Here is an 18,400-nt window from a genome sequence, read left to right as displayed (position 1 = left end):
CGTGAAGGGACAGTTGTGAAATCAACGTTACGCAGTTGTGCTTCCATTTCGCATTACAGTTTTCTTATCCATCATAACAATATCTTTATAATTTGAGAATGAGAACGTTCATAGGATAAAGCAAAATAAATAAAAATACATTTAATAATTAATACCAGTATACTGAACCATCTGTTTATGTTTCATAAATTCAAATGATAAAAGTCCAGACATCAGAAAAATAGCAATATTTGCATGTTTTTTTACTTTTGGAAATGATGGAAATATGCATTTGTTATGCATGTGACAAAAAAAGACAAAAAAGTTTTAGGGAGACTTATAACATAGTTCTTATTAATTCTGTGGAAAAAAAACATATTACCAGAAGAAATTATACTCAAATGAAGAGTGAACGGCTCTTCAAAGAACATAAAAAAATTATTTCATTTTAATTTTGTGTGTAGGCAAATTGATAAAAAACAACACAATAGGCACAACAGTCTTCTGTTATGAATGTGACTATCTAAAAAATTATAATAATATGAGTGCGCATAATGGGTATTTAAGCCATGAAATATTGACATCCGAGATATCAGTATTATGTTTTATGGTAAGGTTGACATTTGCATGTAATTGCTAATATATATAAATCTTAAAAAAAATGCATGTTAGTGGCCACTGACTTGGGTCAAACACCGTTTGGGTGGAGAAGGTTTAGGAAATGTTTTATCTGCAAAAAAAGCGAACTCACAATCAACCAGAAATCAACAACCAAAATTGCTTAATCGCTAGAGTTTCTGTTACACTCACTGTATGTCTATTTACCGTATCTGTGTGAGCAGCTGTAAATTATTTAAACGATTGACAACACATCATGATTGTGCTTATCTATTTAATTTATAATAATTCATTTATAATAATTTACATTGACCAACAGAGAGCTCTACATCGTTTGATCTCATGTAGTCAGTGCCGGGCAGTAGCTTCACTACAAGTAGCGAAGCTAGTAGTTTAACTACATTTTTCAGTAGCTTGGCGGTAGCTAAGCTCTTTTTTTGACCAAGTAGTGCGGTAGCTTCCACACAAGCTACAATTTTCCAAACATTTCTGAAGTCGTCCTGAATTTGTGAATAAGGGCGTCATTTTGAATCGACACGGAACATTGTTTTCCCATATTTTCAAGTTGTGCAGCCTTTATTCATACAAAACATTACCATTCGCATCCTGTGAAGACTCGTGCTCTACCTCTGATTGGGTTATGTCACTGCCATCATCAGTTTGATTAGTTGTTTCATAGAGTCAGGGTCAGGTCGGGGCCAATCAGGGTGAAAGGGAGGGCGGGTCTCGTTACTGTGTCTGGAGTTGATTTTAAATGATGGTAGAGGTAGCTCCAGATCCGCGTACACCTCTGAAAGTTTGAAGTTCCAAGTAGCTTGCCCAGCACTGCATGTAGTAACATATCTTTCATAAAAAGAGAAATCTGGGTAGTCTGTAGTTTCATACAAATACAGAAGTGGGATTTTACAAAGAAATATATTGGTAATTTCTAATTTCGTTTGATTTAATTATTATTTAGGCAGACAATCATTTTTTCCAGCGATACTATAACATGTGTTGACCAAAACAATGAATTACTGTACTATTTCCATTACCTTTTACATTTTTGCTGTTTCAAGTCTTGTTTCGTGCTTTGTAAGTGTTTAACCATTCAGTTTTTCCGGAAAAAAAATTCTGTAGCTCAGTTTATGAGAGCATTTTGTTAGCAATGCAAAGGTTTTGGTTGGATTTCCGAGGAATACCGATACTGAAAATATAAACCTTAAATGCCACTCTAAGTCGCTTTGCATTGAAGCGCCTGACAAATGCATACATTTACAAAATCACTTTTTAACAACTATAACAACAACTAAAAATGTTTTTGTTCTTAAAGATGTGTCTTTTTTGCGGCAACTAGCAGTGAGATTGCGAAATGCAACCAACCTCAATTTCAAAACGCAAAGAGAAGCTATGATTGCTGGCGCAGGACAAAATGTCGACAACATTTAAAACAACATAGGGACGAAGCGTGCTCTGTGGAACAGTTTAAGGCTGTAGAAACATGATGGTGACTTCCATGTACGGAGACCCGTGGGTGTATGTAGATAAAAACGGCTCATTCTAAGGTAATAAAAGCAATACAGTTCATTATGTAAAGTCTTTATACACCACTGATAATATAGATATGTAGATAATATCGCATTTCTGTCAAGAGATCCTTCAAAAAGTTACAAATTGCACCTTTAAAGCCAATGGAAATGTAGGATTAAAAATATAGGAATTTATTACTTCGTCACAACCCCCATTTCCATACGGTACCATCTGCATTCCTGTGCTTACTGATCACAGACTATTGTCACAGCTGTTCATTCAATACAGTGGGGGTTAAAGGTGTGGTCCTCTGATTGGTCAGTTTGAATGTATCATGTTAGGTTTAGTCACATGGTCAAGGGATAGAGAATAAAGGTCTTGGTTTTCATGAGCTCTGGGCTTTTGCCTTTTGGCATTTGCCTTTTGCTTTCTGCCCTCTGCTTTTCTTCTTTACCTGAGTTCTTGGGTTTAGGCCTTTAGGCCTAGATTCCAGTTCTTAATGGTGATTCTCTTTCTTCTCAACTTTATTTCTTTCTCTTTCTTATCAGGTAATATCTCACATACATTGGAAACAGTTAATTGTTTGTATTAAGTACCATTTTAATGCATTTATAGTGTAACCATTTCAATTGTAACTTTAAGTCAGTGCTGTTATTAAACCTTTTCATTTACAAATCTGTTGTTTAGTTTTGATTTAGTGTTAATACTTAAACGCTACAAATTGCAATTCAATATATTTATATTCTAGCAATGCTCTCCCACATATTTTGCTATTATTACTGCACTTATTTCCGTCGTTGGTATAGGTTGCAGAAGGGTGATAATTGACCAGAAATATACAGTTTTATAATATCTTGCTGTTAACATTTCTCAGTCATTTCGGCGTTCCTACAGACTGAACCACTGTAGTGAATCCACCCTTACAATAGGAAAATGTTCGCGTTGTTTTGTCACTTGTTGGGAGCGGTGTGCTGGCTGGGGCTATTTACTTCCAGTCTTTGTGCTAAGCTAAGCTAGGATGTGGTTTTTATAAACCGAGATAAAGTACTTGCATTTGGTTCATAAAAAAAACATTTGTAAACAAATTTTATGTTTATGCATTTTGGTTAAATTATGCAGTTGGCCTCTGGAAATGAAATGGACCTCTGTAACACTGTTTTATACAAATAAATATAGCTGTAAAATATTACATTTGTTCACATTAGTCATTAATAGAGGGAACCATTTTTTTAACCAATACGATTTCAGAATCACTATAATCCATTTTGGCCTGCTTGTGGATAACACAATAAACAAAAATCCATCGCACTGGTGATTGAGTCCCTTTGTTTATGTTGGCAAGTTTTGAATAGCTAGAAAGATTCAAGACTGCTGAATAGATTTTTAGGCTAATAAAATGATTACAGACACACACCCTGGACAAAACCTCTTCACCTGCATCAGAAAATCATTTCCTTTGCCTACATTTTCTTATATTTACAGAAAATATGTATTTGTACTTCCCAGCTAACAGAAAAAAAGTTCTAAGAACGATTCTTGAAAGTTCCCAAAAATGTTATGCCAACGTAAAAAGTGTCCAGTTTTTATGTTCTAGGAATGTTTCTGGGTTGTCTAAATGTTGGAGGAATGCTACATCTATAATGTTCAAACAATTTTCACACATTGCTTAAAACAACTGTTTTTTATATTTACTTTTTTACTTTAAAAGAACATTCTTAGAACTTTTCTCTGTTAGCTCGGTAACAGTTATTTCTTATCTTTTATTATTTCATTTGATTATGTCTTGTGGTTGTACTGGGGTTGGAAAATTCATTGTGTGTGCAAGCAAAACTTAGCAGTAAAACTGTTCATGTTAGACCATTTTTATTTCATCAGTTTGCTTACACATGGATAAAGGTTTGAGTTTAACATTTGCGCTGATAATACAACAGAAGAACTAAGCAGAAAGCATTGAGCAGCCGTACAGTTGTCTTACACAAATCCTCCACTTTATAGCTGAAGCAACACTACTTAATTGTATATATCTAGCTCAAATTTAACATGCTAGTTCTGTCCTGTATGCCAATGAGAGCAGCGAACGCCTTTATATTAACATCCATAGAGGAGATCGTGCTGGAGACTCGACATGCCATCATATTTGGCTTTGAGTTGAGGGCTGGACTCGCTTTCGGCCTTTGTGGGCCAATGCTCCACCCATGTTCTTTCACCCAGAGCGTACTGACCGCTGAAAAAAAATCCAACAGACACCGGTTCAAACAAGCTTTTCAATGAGTGACCAACGAATGTGCGTAACAATGTGCATAACGTCACAGGTAAAATATGATAACGTAAAAATGCACTCACTTTTGACCATCCAGTTGTACATCTTTAGTCTGGCCCATGATCAGATAGCTGGTGCCCTTCTTTAGACCCAGAGCTTTTTCGCAGGAGATTAGTGAAGTAAAAATACGGTTCCTCCCCACAACGTCTTTCTCTGGCCCTACATAATTAAAAGTATGTTGAGACATGACCGCTGCTTAGTTTTAACTTCTAGCATAAACCAAAACAGAGAGACATGATGGGTGAGCCATGAAGCAATAACCGAATACTGAATCAAAATGACCAAACTCGCACCTTTCTTGAGGGACATCTCAATCCGCATGGTGTAAGAGACTAATGAGAGGTCTTCATCTTCATTAAGAAGAACAGCTTTAAAAACTATGAAAATGCATTAAAATGTCAGTAGTGAATTATTGCAATGAAACATATGCAAACAAACACGTAGTACACATATGTATTTTGGGGGGTCTACCATAATCTATTGTCGGTTCACAGGCTTTCTTATTTCGCAGAGCCTCATCGATTTTTTCTTTTCTTTGAAGACTGCAGTTCTCTATAACAGCAATGAAGAGAGACATTAATGTCCTGTAGATTAACAGTATTACTGTATATTCTTCATGAAATATGGTATTACTGTACCTTCGGCACACTTACAGACTTCCTTATGGCAGATTTTTTTAAGAGCTCCTTCCTTTCTGGTCGGATGGTAAAATTTCATACAGCGATTTTCTAAACATGGAGAAATGACATCACAGGGGTAAATATAGTAAACGATTAGCTTGATAGATGAGGATTACATTTTTATTTTATTCAATTTGGTTGTGGTGGTACCACAGATAATACAATATTAAGAAACACTGGTTTCAACATGCGTCTGACATGTTTTTGTAAAAGGGTATTTTTGATCAGGTTCTCATGTTTAGGCTCCGTACTTTTTATTTAATTGCAATGAAAAGGTTATGGTTGTTTTTCACAAATGGCAAAAACCTACACTTCTAAAAAAATCCACTATTTGATATGAAGAAAGTTGGAATTCAAAATAAGTAAAACTGTAGAAACTGAAACACCCATTAGGCAGTCCTTCCAGAAAAACTTCCAAAAATTATTGATCTTGCAGCACGTTTTCTTAAAAAATGTGATGGAATATGCGGGATATTTATGCGATGAAACTGCGTGAACTTGCAAAAACTGCATGAACTTCCAAAAACTGTTTGCAGCTTTTCAGTGATGTTCACGTCACATAATCACATCACTTCATAACGTTCCCATAGCAACAGGGGACATAGCTTCACTTATGTGAAGTAAATGCAAAATTTTTCACCTTCCTGCTACGATATATGTGATTGCTACGAAAAAGCGGGGTTATGAAATCATGCAAGCCCCGCATATTTTGCGCACAAGAATCAGCAATTTATGCTGCGAAAGTGCGGCGTATTTGAAAAAATGCGCCCCCCGCATAAATATGCAGACTTTGGCAGATTATGCGTTGAATCATGCGATCGCATAATTGCGTTTTTGAAGGGACTGATTAGGGGGCGCTGTGATGCATGTGGCTGCAACTCCGAAAGTTGTATTCAGGTTGTATTCAGGACCAAGTACTCATAAGGGACGCAAGTTTAAATATGATCCATGGTTGTTTCACATTCATATTTCATGCACTTTAAGGACTTTGCTGAACGCTTTTAATGGATTCTGCCAACAACACGATATTTCTAAATGGTCTTAGGCCGGGATTAAGCAGATTTAAACCAAAAGTATTTGATGAACATATAATACATGCCGAGAGCATTAAAGGGCCCATGGCATAAAAATGTAAGCATTACCACTTTGTAGGTGTGAGCAAAAATGTGTCGTGTTGGGTGTGTCCTTTAAAATGTAAATGAGCTGATGAAGTGCAAACACTGATCACAATGACGGTGGTTTTATTTTTTCTCTCTGCACTAAATGGCAGTGCTGTGGTTGAATAGTGCAGATTAAGGGGTGGTATTATTATAATAAGATCTCCTTATAACATCATAAGGAGAACCAAATTTCAATAACCTAATTTTTGCTCACACCTACAAAGTGGCAATGCTAACATTTTCATGCCATGGCCCATTTAAAATCATTGTCATGTTTAATGAAGGTGGCGTTTAGAGGGTTTTGCATCTGAGCTCTTCATTTAGTCATTTTAATAAGTTTTTATGAATTTGTTTCATACCTATAGAGTAATATTCATATACAGTGACTGCAGCTGGCTGAAGAAAACCTGCATCCATAACCCTGTGCAGTCTGAAGGTCACTTTGTTTTTCGATTGATGAGGAATCTGCAGTGTGAAAAAAGACTGAGCATTTACAGAAACAAAGTAATACACATTTTGTAAACAGAAACAGCCCATGTGGATATCAGTGCATATGTAAATCAAGATTAGCTTTTGTTCTTTCTCTGTGGAAATGGAGAAGTGGTCCTCTCTATTCATAGTCATATTGTAAACGTGAAAAAGTTTTAAAATCAATGAAAGTATTACATTTTCTTTATTTTAAATAATGTTTGGGACTTAGTCAAAGTCACACAGATACCTTGTCCAGGTAGAGGATGAGAGATCCTCGATCTGACAGCTGCTTATTCATCTCAAACTTTTGAATCAGTCTGCCGTGTCCTGTCGACAGCTGCAAGAGAAGAACAGAGAGTTGGAGAGCTTTCGTCATCGCCCCATTATCAACATTTCAGCCAATTTATTTTGGAAAAATTAGAATAACATTTGTCCAGTTGTAAAACAAAAAACTAAATGTTGAATCATAAAGAAAGACTTTGTACCGCCTTTAGATCGGCCTCATCCACAACAAAGCCGGTCAGTAAGGACACATCCAGTATAGACATGGTGGCTTCTCTATCAGTAGACAGATATCTGAAAAAAATCAAAACAATAAACCTCAGAGCATTTCCAAAAAAATATTAACATTTAATTCTGTATATTTTCTGTATATCTTTAATTCAGATACAGAAAAGCGTTTTTCCACCTGCTGTTGATGGTGAGTTTGTAACTTTCACTTGCTCCATGATACGTAACTAGAGATAGAGATAGAGAGAGATAGATAGAGATAGATAAAAAAAATACCAGATGAAGGTCCAATAACAGGCAATAATAAATAGTACTGATAAAAATAGATGAAAAAAAAAAACTTTTTTGTTAAACATACAAATGTGCTATTAAATAATAAAAATATTTATTTAGGGGTGTACGTCAAGTAAATAAATAAGATCAAGGGGGTTTGGCACATTTCCGTAAATGTCTTGCTACTGTAAAAATAAGTGATATACTGCAAATTATATACTGTATTCATAATAACATATTCATAATAATAATATTCCTATACATTCATAATTGAAAATGTAATGAAAATCAGACCTTGATCCTCCTTTTCAAACAACAATTCGAGCTCAAAGTTCTTGCAGTCAGTGCTTCTCTCTTTAGGTTTGGCATAGTACGTAGTCATAACCTGACAGCAGATTAATAACACACCGGTTAAGTTATGCAAAGTGTCTAAGTTTGGAGCATTGCTTTTTTATTTACTTACGGTAACAGAGGCCTCTCCAAAACCTTTGGAAGTGATGGTGATTTCTCTGTTAGATGGGATCTGTCAATGAACAATGTGATGTAGGAAAACAATAATCAAAATTACATTCACTAAACAGATCCTTCATATCACTTGTGTATTTTTCTGTCTAACATCTGTCAACACACACACACACCTTCTCTGTCCTCGTAAGATGGGCATTGTTTTTGTTGAAAGTCCACACAACGGGCCGCATGCCCTCCACCCGGATGGTCAGCTCCATGTCCACTGACTTGATGTCTGTCACTTGGATCCTGTACTCAGCCACAGCCTGGAATACCATGATGGTGGCCTGGAATGGTGATGTGTGAAAATAACTACATTTCAAGCTCCGGGGTATGGTCTGTCCTTATATTTAGCTAATAGATATGCATGTATGTACTACTTTTTGTTAAATACCTGAGTAGTCCCATATCCGCCACCAGACCGCCTCTGGCTATTGAGCCAGTTGACAATGGGAGCTGCTCTCTGGAAATCTTTGGCTTTGACAAATGCAAGGAGCGCATACGCCGAGGCCTCCAGGCCATAGTAAATGCTCCCACCCACAGGCCAATTACTTCCATCTGTATTAGATCAAATGACACTTACATATTCACATACTCAACTTAGACAAATTAATACATACCTATCTTTTTTCAATGCGTGCAGTTAATCTTTGTACACCGCGTCATGAAAAACAAAATAAATAAAACGTGACCATTTTTAAGCGGATAAAAAATAAGAACTATATTGTATGGCTGAAGAAAACTTAGCTTGCAGCTCTTTGGCAAACTTAGTGCTCTTCCACCATACAGTATAGTTCTTATTTTTATGAGTGTAACTACTCATGTAACAGTCTTTTTTTTAGGGAAAACATGGAAGTGTTTGGTGGCTTCTAAATTCATCAATTTGGATCCTAAGGAATGAATGGGGCGAAGCTAAATGCTAACACATTCATGACGCGCTGTACAAAGATTATGGGTACGCATTAAAAAAGATAGGTATGTATTAATTAGTCTAAGTTGAGGTAAGAACATGGTAAAATATTGAAAAACGGTGGTGTTTTTCTTTAATATCCACAGAGTAAGATCATGTCAAGGTTTTCGTGGATGTACCTATATATGCAAATGAGCTGCTGCTCCTCACTCCTTTACCCAAATCGACAGATGCTGCGTTTCAATTACCCTTCAAGTTGCACAAATTGAAAATACAGCCAATGGAAACTGACGTGTTACCATTGGCCATATTTTCAATTCGCAATGTCAAATTCAAAGGGTAACTTAAACGCAGCTAGTCAGAGCTTTCCATTGAAAACAGTCTGAGACAATAGGATCTCACTATTGAGATTTGCCAGACAGTGTACAACTCACTAGGGGCTGAAACTATCACGCTAGATAACAATGCTTTGGGGAACACACCCTAAATCAAATATAGAAAATATTGTTCATATGGAAAAATCTGGGAAGTCTTTAATCTTTACCTGCAGAGCCTTTGCTTAACAGGACTTGTTTGTCAAGTGCATTTTCAATGGCCAGAGCGTAGGACACCATGGCAACAGCGTACGGATTTGCCAGAGCATGTAATTGAGCTTTCAGGTAGGCAGTGGCTTTAGCAATGCTGTTGCGGAAACTCTGGGTAGTACAGAGGAATGAAATGCAGAATAGATTAATGAAACATATGAATTGATTTTTAATAATATTTATAAACATCAATGATGTTTAGTTTTAGCAGACTTACAGGAATACCGCCACAGATTCCCCGCCCCTCCTGAAGAGCAATAAGCACGAATGCCGTCATGGAGGCTTGAGAGTTTTGTCCCCTGACGTTCCCCTGTTCAGAGTAGCAGTAAAAAACACAAATGGACCACTTAGTATCATCTAAGCAGATCAAACTGGAGTAAATATGAGTATGAAATTTTATATTATGACTCACAGTCATTTCTCCATGAATTACAGGTGCGTCTTCTCTGTAAGACCCATCAGGCCGTTGCCTGTTCAATATCAGCCACCTCAGGGCGCTGCAGATGACATTTTGGTCTATGTTCACGATGTTACTGGACATTGCAAACACTTTCGCGACATATGCCGTCAGCCTCGAAGAAAACATAAGAAATAAGCACAAATTAGAATCTTAAGCGGAGATCCCTGACCCTGAATGATAAAAACGCAGAGGCAAACATCAACCGTTACCAGGTGCTGCTTGGACGGTTTATCCATGCTCCATACGATCCATCACCTTTACGGTACGCCAGCTGTTGATTGTAACCTGTCAATCACACACATAAAAGTAAACAAACTCTATTAATTTACTGGCAAAATAGATGTGACCTCTCTATCAAATCGATTTTAAATGCAACTTTTAAAAGAATTTTATATATGAGGCTGGGATATGAACCCATAACATTTGGCAATCTAAACTCAATTTTAAGCATCGCTAGACTGTAGCATTTTACATTTACAATGAACTGGTGAAAATACTCTTGTGATGAACTACCTCTGGCGATATATGTAACAGCTTTTTGTCTGAGTCCAATGCCCACTGTGTGCCATTGACTGGTTCGGTCCAGGTAATGTGTGGCAATGACGGGCATCGTCAGTCCCATCATGTTCTGCTCTCCGCAACCTCTAGGCTGGTAAATCAGAGATCCCATGGATTGACCACTGATGGCTTTCTCAATGGTGATACTGATTGACTCTCCTGCATAAAAAGTGATGACAGTTAATCAGGTGTGTTGTTATGTTCAAAATATCTGGCAGATGCTAGTAAACTCACCTGTGGCAGTGATATATGTGTTGGCAGGAGTGTTTGGTGCTTGGTCCTTCAGTATAAGGCTCTTGACCACCTGTACATGAGGGGTACCTGTTTGGGGAGACAGAAGTTGTGTGTTTGTGCTTTACTAACACACATTTTTAAGGCAGGGTGGGAATTTGAATCGGTGTGGCATAAAGGCACAATATGTAATTTTCACCGCACAATAGTGCCGCTTGATGACGCTGGGAAGGAATGTGTAATCATGGGACCTGTACAGTAGTCTTCACCTCCACTAACCATTATAATCACTCAGACTGGAGTCACAAATCATGTTCATGGATGACGTAATAAGAAAAATGTTATAACGAAAGCCTACAAAGTGGCTTGATAAAAAAGTGGTGTGCTAGTTACAATACTACTACTTTATGTAGATCGAGCAGCATATGAGATTGACAGCAACACAATAGTATTGCTTTTGGCTCACACTTCCGATACTATGATATCATGCGGCAATCCATCTGCACAGCACTGAAGTCAAACACAATTATGACTTCTAATGCAGTACAAGGAGAAACCGAGGATAATCTGGGCATGACACCACTGAGCGGTGACCCTAGGGCGTGACGCTGATTAAAACAGATTTAAACATGGCCGAAAACATTGGAGATAATTTAAAGGGCCCATGGCATGAACATGTTAGCATTGCCACTTTGTAGGTGTGAGCAAAAATTAGCTCATTGAAATTTAGCCCCCCCCCCTTATCATGTCATAAGGAGCTCTTATTATAATAATACAGCCCCCTTAATGTACACTTATCCAACATTTCTCTCTCTAAATGTAAGTCTGTGCTTTTGCTGAAGGCTTCTTACCGCGCTTGGAGCTTATTTGTAGATTTTCCCCAAGTTTGGTCGAAACACCTTCAGGCTGTCAGACAGACAAGAAGTCATCAGCAGGTGTTTTTGTATATAAACAGAAGAAATGCATACAATAAAAACAGATTTCTTTATATTCCAAAAGTACTGAAGAACCAGCTGTGTATTTTTGGTTGAGCTGGTAAACCACAGTAGAGACAAGATCATTTTAGGTTTGTTTAGAAAGGTTTCTTGGCCTCACCACCACCAAGATATCTTTTTTCACCCCGTCGCCATCACGCCCTGACGCGGCGGCCTTCACCTCGATGCTGTGACGTCCCAAAGCAAGCGGCACGATGACAAAAGGTACAGAATAAGATGATTTAGCGTTCACTGTCACTGTGGTGTAGTACTTGCGTTTATTACTGGCCATGCTGCAGACATCCTTGGTTTCCTTTAGTTCCACACGTACCTGTAAGACGACATGAAAATCATATCTAACACACACATACATCTTAAACCTACAAACGTGCGATTTCTGCCATCTTATAAGATCGTGACAGATCACAATGTGTGACATGGATCTAATAAACTTGGGTAGGATATGTATGTGGACTGTACAATAATGACACCTACTGTTAATAGGTCACAACGCAAGTTAAAGGGGTCATATTGTGATTTTTTTTTAGGTATAAAATAAGTATTTGGTTTCCCCAGAGTGCGTATGTGAAGTTTTATCTCAGAATACTCCACAGATAAATTATTATAACATGTTAAAATTGCTACTTTGTAGGCCTGAGCAAAAGTGTGTGTGTGTGTGTGTGTGTCGATGTGTCGTTTAAAAAACAAATGAGCGGATGAAATGCAAACACTGATCACAATGATGGTGGTTTGTTTAAATTGAAACTCAATTGGACTGTCAATTATCTTTTCTTTCTCTTTGGTCATTTCTCATGTCAAGGATACTTCCTTGGCAGGACTAGTCCTTACAAGTCACTTTCTTCAGAGGCTAGGCAAGGCTCTTTTTAAGCATTCGGAGAACACGTAAATGGAACAGGCTAGCAAGGGCACATTATTGTGTCATTGCGTCAATGAAACAGTCATTTGACGGACGTCAATGACGTAGCATCCTCAAAATTCTGGCTTCTCTCTAAACTACATGGCAGTGCTGTGATTGGATAGTGCAGATTAAGGGGCGGTATTATTGTAATTGGCCTTGCTTCCTACCTCACAAAACAGGTAAATCTGAATGACCAAATTTTTCACATGCCTGCACAGAATGGTTTACCCAAACTAAGTTATTGGATTGATGTTTTCACATTTTTATGGTTGATAGAAACACAGGGGACCCAATTATAGCACTTAAACATGATAAAAGTCAGATGACCCCTTTAATAAACATCATCAGGATGATTTAGCATTTAGTAAAATATTAATTTAGTAAACAAACACAGCAAGGTGAATAGCAGATGCCATTTTTTTCAAAGGTAGCTTGCATGTAGTTTACATAAAAGTAAGATTGGCCTGTATTTACAGTAATACTGAATATTCATCGTAACTATTGCAATGTTAAGCTCAGCAGTGTCTTTACACATTATTTAACTTTTACAGACATGTCGCATTGAGCAATACATCATATTGCATTTTCATTGGATACTCAGGCGGTGTAGGTCATAGGATCATAAAAATAATCGCAGGTTATCTCGCAAGACCGTGACAACTTCCATCTTTGAATCCGCCACTTAGGAGCTTTTATCATTAAAATTTTATCTTACCTTTACTGATGAACTGTAAAAGTTGTAAATAACGGCTTTGATTTCAATCTGCTCATTGCGCACAGCGGAGTAAGGAATCTTTAGATCGATGAAAAATACTTTTCTCACTGTCATCTCATGGACATCTGCCACACAGATACCTTCATAGAGACAAATATTTTTTATAAATATATTATTAGTTTGTTTATTTATTTATCTGTATAAAAATTGTGTTTTTCAATCTTATATCAGGGTACCGTCCATGTGTGTGTTGCTGTTAAAGGGACACTTCACTTTTTTAAAATAGGCTTATTTTCCAGCTCCCCTTGAGTTGAACAATTGATTTTTACCGTTTTGGAATTCATTTAGATGATCTCCGGGTCTGGCGGTACCACTTTCAGCTTAGCTTAGCATAATCCATTGAATCTGATTAGATAATTAGCATCGCGCTGAAAATAAAGTTTCAATATTTTTCCTATTAAAAACTTAAAACTTGACTCTTCTGAAGTTGCACTGTGTACTGAGCGCGATGCAATTAATTATGCTAAGCAATGCTAAAAGTTGTACTGCCAATTGTTTAAAGGGGACATGTCACAAGACTTTTTAAGATGTCAAATAAATCGTTGGTGTCCCCAGAGTAAGTATGTGAAGTTTTAGCTCAAAATACCATATAGGTCTTTATTATAACATGTTAAAATTGACACTTCATAGGTGTGAGCATAAATCTGTTTTGGGTGTGTCCTTTAAAATGCAAATGAGCTGATGAAATTCAAACACTGATCACAGTGATGGTGGTTTGTTGCAATTGAAACTCAATTGTGCTGTCAGGTCCTTCTTTTCTCCCTCTTTCTCTCTGCACTAAATGGCTGTGCCGTGGTTGGATAGTGCAGATTAAGGGGTGGTATTATTATAATAAGATCCCCTAATGACATCATAAGGGAAGCCAAATTACAATTATCTAATTATTTACGTGCTTTGCAGTGAATGGTTTACCAAAACTAAGTCACTGAGTTGATCTTTTTCACATTTTTTAGGTTGATAGAAGCACTGGGGACCCAATCATAGCACTTAAACATGGAAAAAGTCAGATTTTCATGCCATGGCCCCTTTAACTCTAGGGGAGCTGGAAAACAAGCCTATTTTCTAAAAAAATTGAAGTGTTCCTTTAATACCCATAGACAGTAATTACATTTGTGTGTAACAGAAGCTTTAAAAGAAAAAATATTTGCATACAAAAACAGAAACATTAAAGGAGTTTTGTGTATATATACTGAAATCACAGTGAGACCTAACCGAAGCTGAATCGAGAAAGCCCAGTCTGTACCTTGAGTCTTGGACAGGCTGATGGCCGTGATTTCCCACGTGGTGATGGAGTCTTTCAACTGGATATCATTTTTGGCAACAGATGTTGTTTGACTAAAAGGAAAGAATCTTTATTGAAAAAGAATCAACATAAGCTGTTTGAAACTACTGTATTTGAGCATCAAAGTCACGCTGACCAGTTAGGGTTTAGTGATGGACAGTTAGGCAGTGTCACTTCCTCCCAAAGCCAGCTTTCAGGGAAGAGGGTTCGAGTCACGATGCTATCAGAGTTCATGAAATTCTCTGTTTCACCTGTAGTGGGCCAAAAAAAAAAATGTTTCATTTATAAAAAACAAAACGAACATTTGACACTTGTAGAAAAGTAACAACTGTCAATGTCATTTTAAGCCATAATAATAACAACAACAGCTATTTTCCCAATTGTATGAAAACAGACCAAGCAACAGTAACTAAGAGAGCTAAGGCTATGTTCACACGAAGCCGTTGCATTCCCTATCCGATCATTTTTTTCCTTGCTCTAAAAAAATTATCCATAAACACGAAACCACTGAAAGCGGTGTAGTATATATGCCGGACCAGTATGGGGCGCTGTAATTCTGCCACAGATATACACTATACACGGAGAAGACGAATTTGAGCATGCGCATAACCAACGTATGGTGTTGTCCATTATCGCTTGCTGGTCACCACAATTGCATAGAAGCAATAGATTTTGCTGTAATAAAGCTAGTAGGCTTTAGTAGCTTCTGTAGCACGAACACAATCACGTAGTCCGCCGTTATTGTTATTGCTGTTACATGTGACGCTTCCGACACGTGATGTGATGACGTTTTCGCTTCACAAAATATACGGATTGGCTGTACAGACGAAACCGCAAGGGTGTCGGTTTCAGATTTATCCACTTTAGGACCGGGTTTCAAAAAATAGCGGATTCAGTCTCCCAAAACGCCGGATCCGTGTGGATGAAAAGCCAATACGATAACAAATTTATACGTATGCAGTGATACGTCTCTGTGTGGACAGCCCCTAAGTGTAGAGAAAGTATAAACTGAGCAGAAGATCAGACTCCAAGCACATGTGCAGCAGTGATGATGGTGTGATAGTGCTGAGAAAGATCTTACTGCGAGCTAGAGTCAGTTCAGAATTCTGTTCAGACTCCGTCATTACACGGGTCATCTCCTCGCAGCAGTGCAAGAAGGCCCGTCGGCATTCTTCTCCATCCACAATGAATGACGACCGATACGAGCAGGTATAACCCTGAAGGATCTTCATTCCATCAGTACAACAATCCTTCTCAAGACCAGTGTACTTATTCAGTAAAGGGAGGTAAATGGACAGAGAGAAGGATGATTGTGTCTGAAACCCAAGATTATACATCAAACAATTTTAATAACAATGTTACCAAAACGATATATAATTTGCACTGGGCAGATCGGATTTCTGAAATCTCTTTCTGATGTCTTTAGAACATCTCAAACCATGTGATAGAAAGCTGTAAAATTTGGCACACTTATAGTAAACAGTACATAAGTAGTACCTTATTTTACATTTTAATAAAATCTCATAATGTGACCCCTTTAAATTACAATAAAGTTCACAAAAAGTGACTTTGTGAAAATAAGTCTTTGGTGTGCCCAGAGTGCGAGTTTTAGCTCAAAATACCTCACAGATAGCTTATTACAGCATGTTAAAATTGCCATTTTGTAGGTGTGAACAATATGTGCTGGTTTTGGGTGTGTCCCCTTAAATGCAAATGAGCTGATAAAATGCAAACACTGATTTCCATGATGATGGTTTCTAGAAATTAAAACTCAATTGTGCTGCCAATTTTTTTCTTCTCTTTCTCTTTGCACTAAATGGCAGTGCAGTGATTGGATAGTGCAGATAAGGGGGTGGTATTATTGTAATTGGCCTTGCTACCTACATCATAAAACAGGCAAAATTTGAATGACCTAATTTTTAACATGCTTGCACAGAATGGTTTACCCAAACAAAGTTACTACGTTGTTCTTTTTCACATTTTCTAGGTTGATAGAAGCAATGGGGAACAAATTATAGCACTTAAACATGAAAAAGTCATATTTTCACGCTATTGATTGTCTTTAGCTGCAAAACCCTTTGAGTGCATGAAAGCTTTTTTTGCAAAATTGTATTAGTTCTTTGGACAAGACATAGTAAACAATAGCAAAATCACTAAAAATGCATTAAAAACATTGCAAATGATAAAAGTTAAAGTGTAAAAATTAAGAAACTAATCCACACATTAGGTGGCGCTGTGGTCCATGTGACTGTCACATAAGGTTGTATTTACGTCAATGTACTTAGAGGGGGCACAATTTAGAATTTTGAAATGATTCATGGTCGATTGCACATTGTCCTTATGTAAATTAATCTTTCGTGCACAAAGTCGACGTGCTGTTTAGCAATATCATTGTCTATTTTTTAGCGGCCTTTGCACCTGAGCTTCTCATATCTGCTAGTGAGGTAGCCTCTAAGACATTTACACCCTGTGCTGGTCAAAGTTTGTAAAAGTTTTTTACGCTTCGAACAGATAATCTGATAATATTCTGATTATAGTTTGTATAATAAAAAAACTTGCTGTGTTAAGCCAGCAGTCATACATTTATTTTATACATTATTTAAATCTGCAAAGTCTTACGTAAAGAATTGGAGTGCTGTACGACTGTTACTTCTCGTTTTTTTCTCAGTGATGGAGAAGGACATTCAGGATCTGGAACAGAAAATAATGGTGGATTATTAAGATTCATCCATTAGAGGTTTAGACATCAGATGGATCATTCATGATGAAGCAAATCTCGGCAGGATAAGTTCGGATGCTGGTTCCTCCAGCGGTGCTGGACTCAAACACCAGGCCGGCGTCACGGAAAACCTGCATGCTCCATTTTCCACTTCCTGCCGTGCAACCGGTGTCATGTTTCTCAACGATGTCCCAGATCTTTTAGAGGAAGAACGAGTTTAGGTGAGAAAATCTCCTCTTTTCTGTTACCAAAGAAGTGTTTTATTCTTCATACCTTTGACTGAGTGAGTCTATTCTTGTTGTTAAGGACATAGACGCCTTTATCCACGGCCACCAGCCCAACCTTAGCTCCAGGGTCTCCTTTCAACACCAGGCTGAACCTTTCACCAGGTGCGTAGACATTCACCGCATCACGAACTTCCACTTTAAGCTGGAAAAACACAATAGAAGCTGACAAATTTAACGCATGGCGATTGGTGCATGGTATCACATAACCAGGGTTAACTCACCGATCCCATGCACGTGTCCTTCACATCAACCCAGACTGAATCAGACACCACCTCATTTGATCCCACATGATAATAAGCCACAAAGCGAAAAGACGGCACCATGTCTTTCGTTACAGGTAGAGACAGAGTCACCAGAGATTGTCCTCTTCTCTTAAACCTGCCCGACGTCACAATCTGCCCTTTACTTAGGATCTGAAAATATACAATAGTACATGTCAGTAAAAGAAAGAAAGTTATCTGGGTTTAAAAGAGAAAAGGGCGAGGATTTACAACACTGGGCGAACTTTTTATGGTTTATACGAGTTATTATTTAAAACAGTGCTTCCCAATCAGTGCCTTTGGGAGCAGCATTCCAAAGCAGGAAGGCATCAAGGGACGTCCAAATCCAATCTTAGGTTTACTACCTGTCTCCTGAGATACCTTAATTGTCCTGTCTCACAATTCCATATGTGG

The 18,400-nt window shown here is 37.6% G+C and overlaps 1 protein-coding gene across 1 annotated transcript in view; it reads right to left on the bottom strand.

The window, feature by feature from the left end:
* The window catches only part of LOC129443872 (uncharacterized), a 70,094-nt gene that overhangs the window by 24,911 nt on the left and 26,783 nt on the right, over positions 1-18,400 (bottom strand). The window contains exons 54-78 of the mRNA XM_055204119.2: positions 17,948-18,139; positions 17,713-17,868; positions 17,507-17,636; positions 17,346-17,411; positions 15,802-16,002; positions 14,857-14,971; positions 14,682-14,773; positions 13,379-13,518; positions 11,866-12,075; positions 11,622-11,676; positions 10,774-10,860; positions 10,495-10,698; positions 10,191-10,266; positions 9,934-10,093; positions 9,739-9,831; positions 9,482-9,632; positions 8,422-8,585; positions 8,159-8,314; positions 7,984-8,043; positions 7,815-7,905; positions 7,426-7,474; positions 7,223-7,313; positions 6,985-7,074; positions 6,626-6,731; positions 5,065-5,154 (exon numbers count right to left, since the gene is read on the bottom strand). Coding sequence (XP_055060094.2) covers positions 5,065-5,154; positions 6,626-6,731; positions 6,985-7,074; positions 7,223-7,313; positions 7,426-7,474; positions 7,815-7,905; positions 7,984-8,043; positions 8,159-8,314; positions 8,422-8,585; positions 9,482-9,632; positions 9,739-9,831; positions 9,934-10,093; positions 10,191-10,266; positions 10,495-10,698; positions 10,774-10,860; positions 11,622-11,676; positions 11,866-12,075; positions 13,379-13,518; positions 14,682-14,773; positions 14,857-14,971; positions 15,802-16,002; positions 17,346-17,411; positions 17,507-17,636; positions 17,713-17,868; positions 17,948-18,139 — 3,025 coding nt within the window. The remainder of the gene's footprint in view (positions 1-5,064; positions 5,155-6,625; positions 6,732-6,984; positions 7,075-7,222; positions 7,314-7,425; positions 7,475-7,814; positions 7,906-7,983; positions 8,044-8,158; positions 8,315-8,421; positions 8,586-9,481; positions 9,633-9,738; positions 9,832-9,933; positions 10,094-10,190; positions 10,267-10,494; positions 10,699-10,773; positions 10,861-11,621; positions 11,677-11,865; positions 12,076-13,378; positions 13,519-14,681; positions 14,774-14,856; positions 14,972-15,801; positions 16,003-17,345; positions 17,412-17,506; positions 17,637-17,712; positions 17,869-17,947; positions 18,140-18,400) is intronic.

The sequence above is a fragment of the Misgurnus anguillicaudatus genome, chromosome 3 (genome assembly GCF_027580225.2).
Source record: "Misgurnus anguillicaudatus chromosome 3, ASM2758022v2, whole genome shotgun sequence".
In the NCBI taxonomy this organism is placed as follows: domain Eukaryota; kingdom Metazoa; phylum Chordata; class Actinopteri; order Cypriniformes; family Cobitidae; genus Misgurnus; species Misgurnus anguillicaudatus.
Note: the sequence above shows the minus strand (reverse complement) of the source record. Positions and strands in the feature narration are given on the sequence as shown.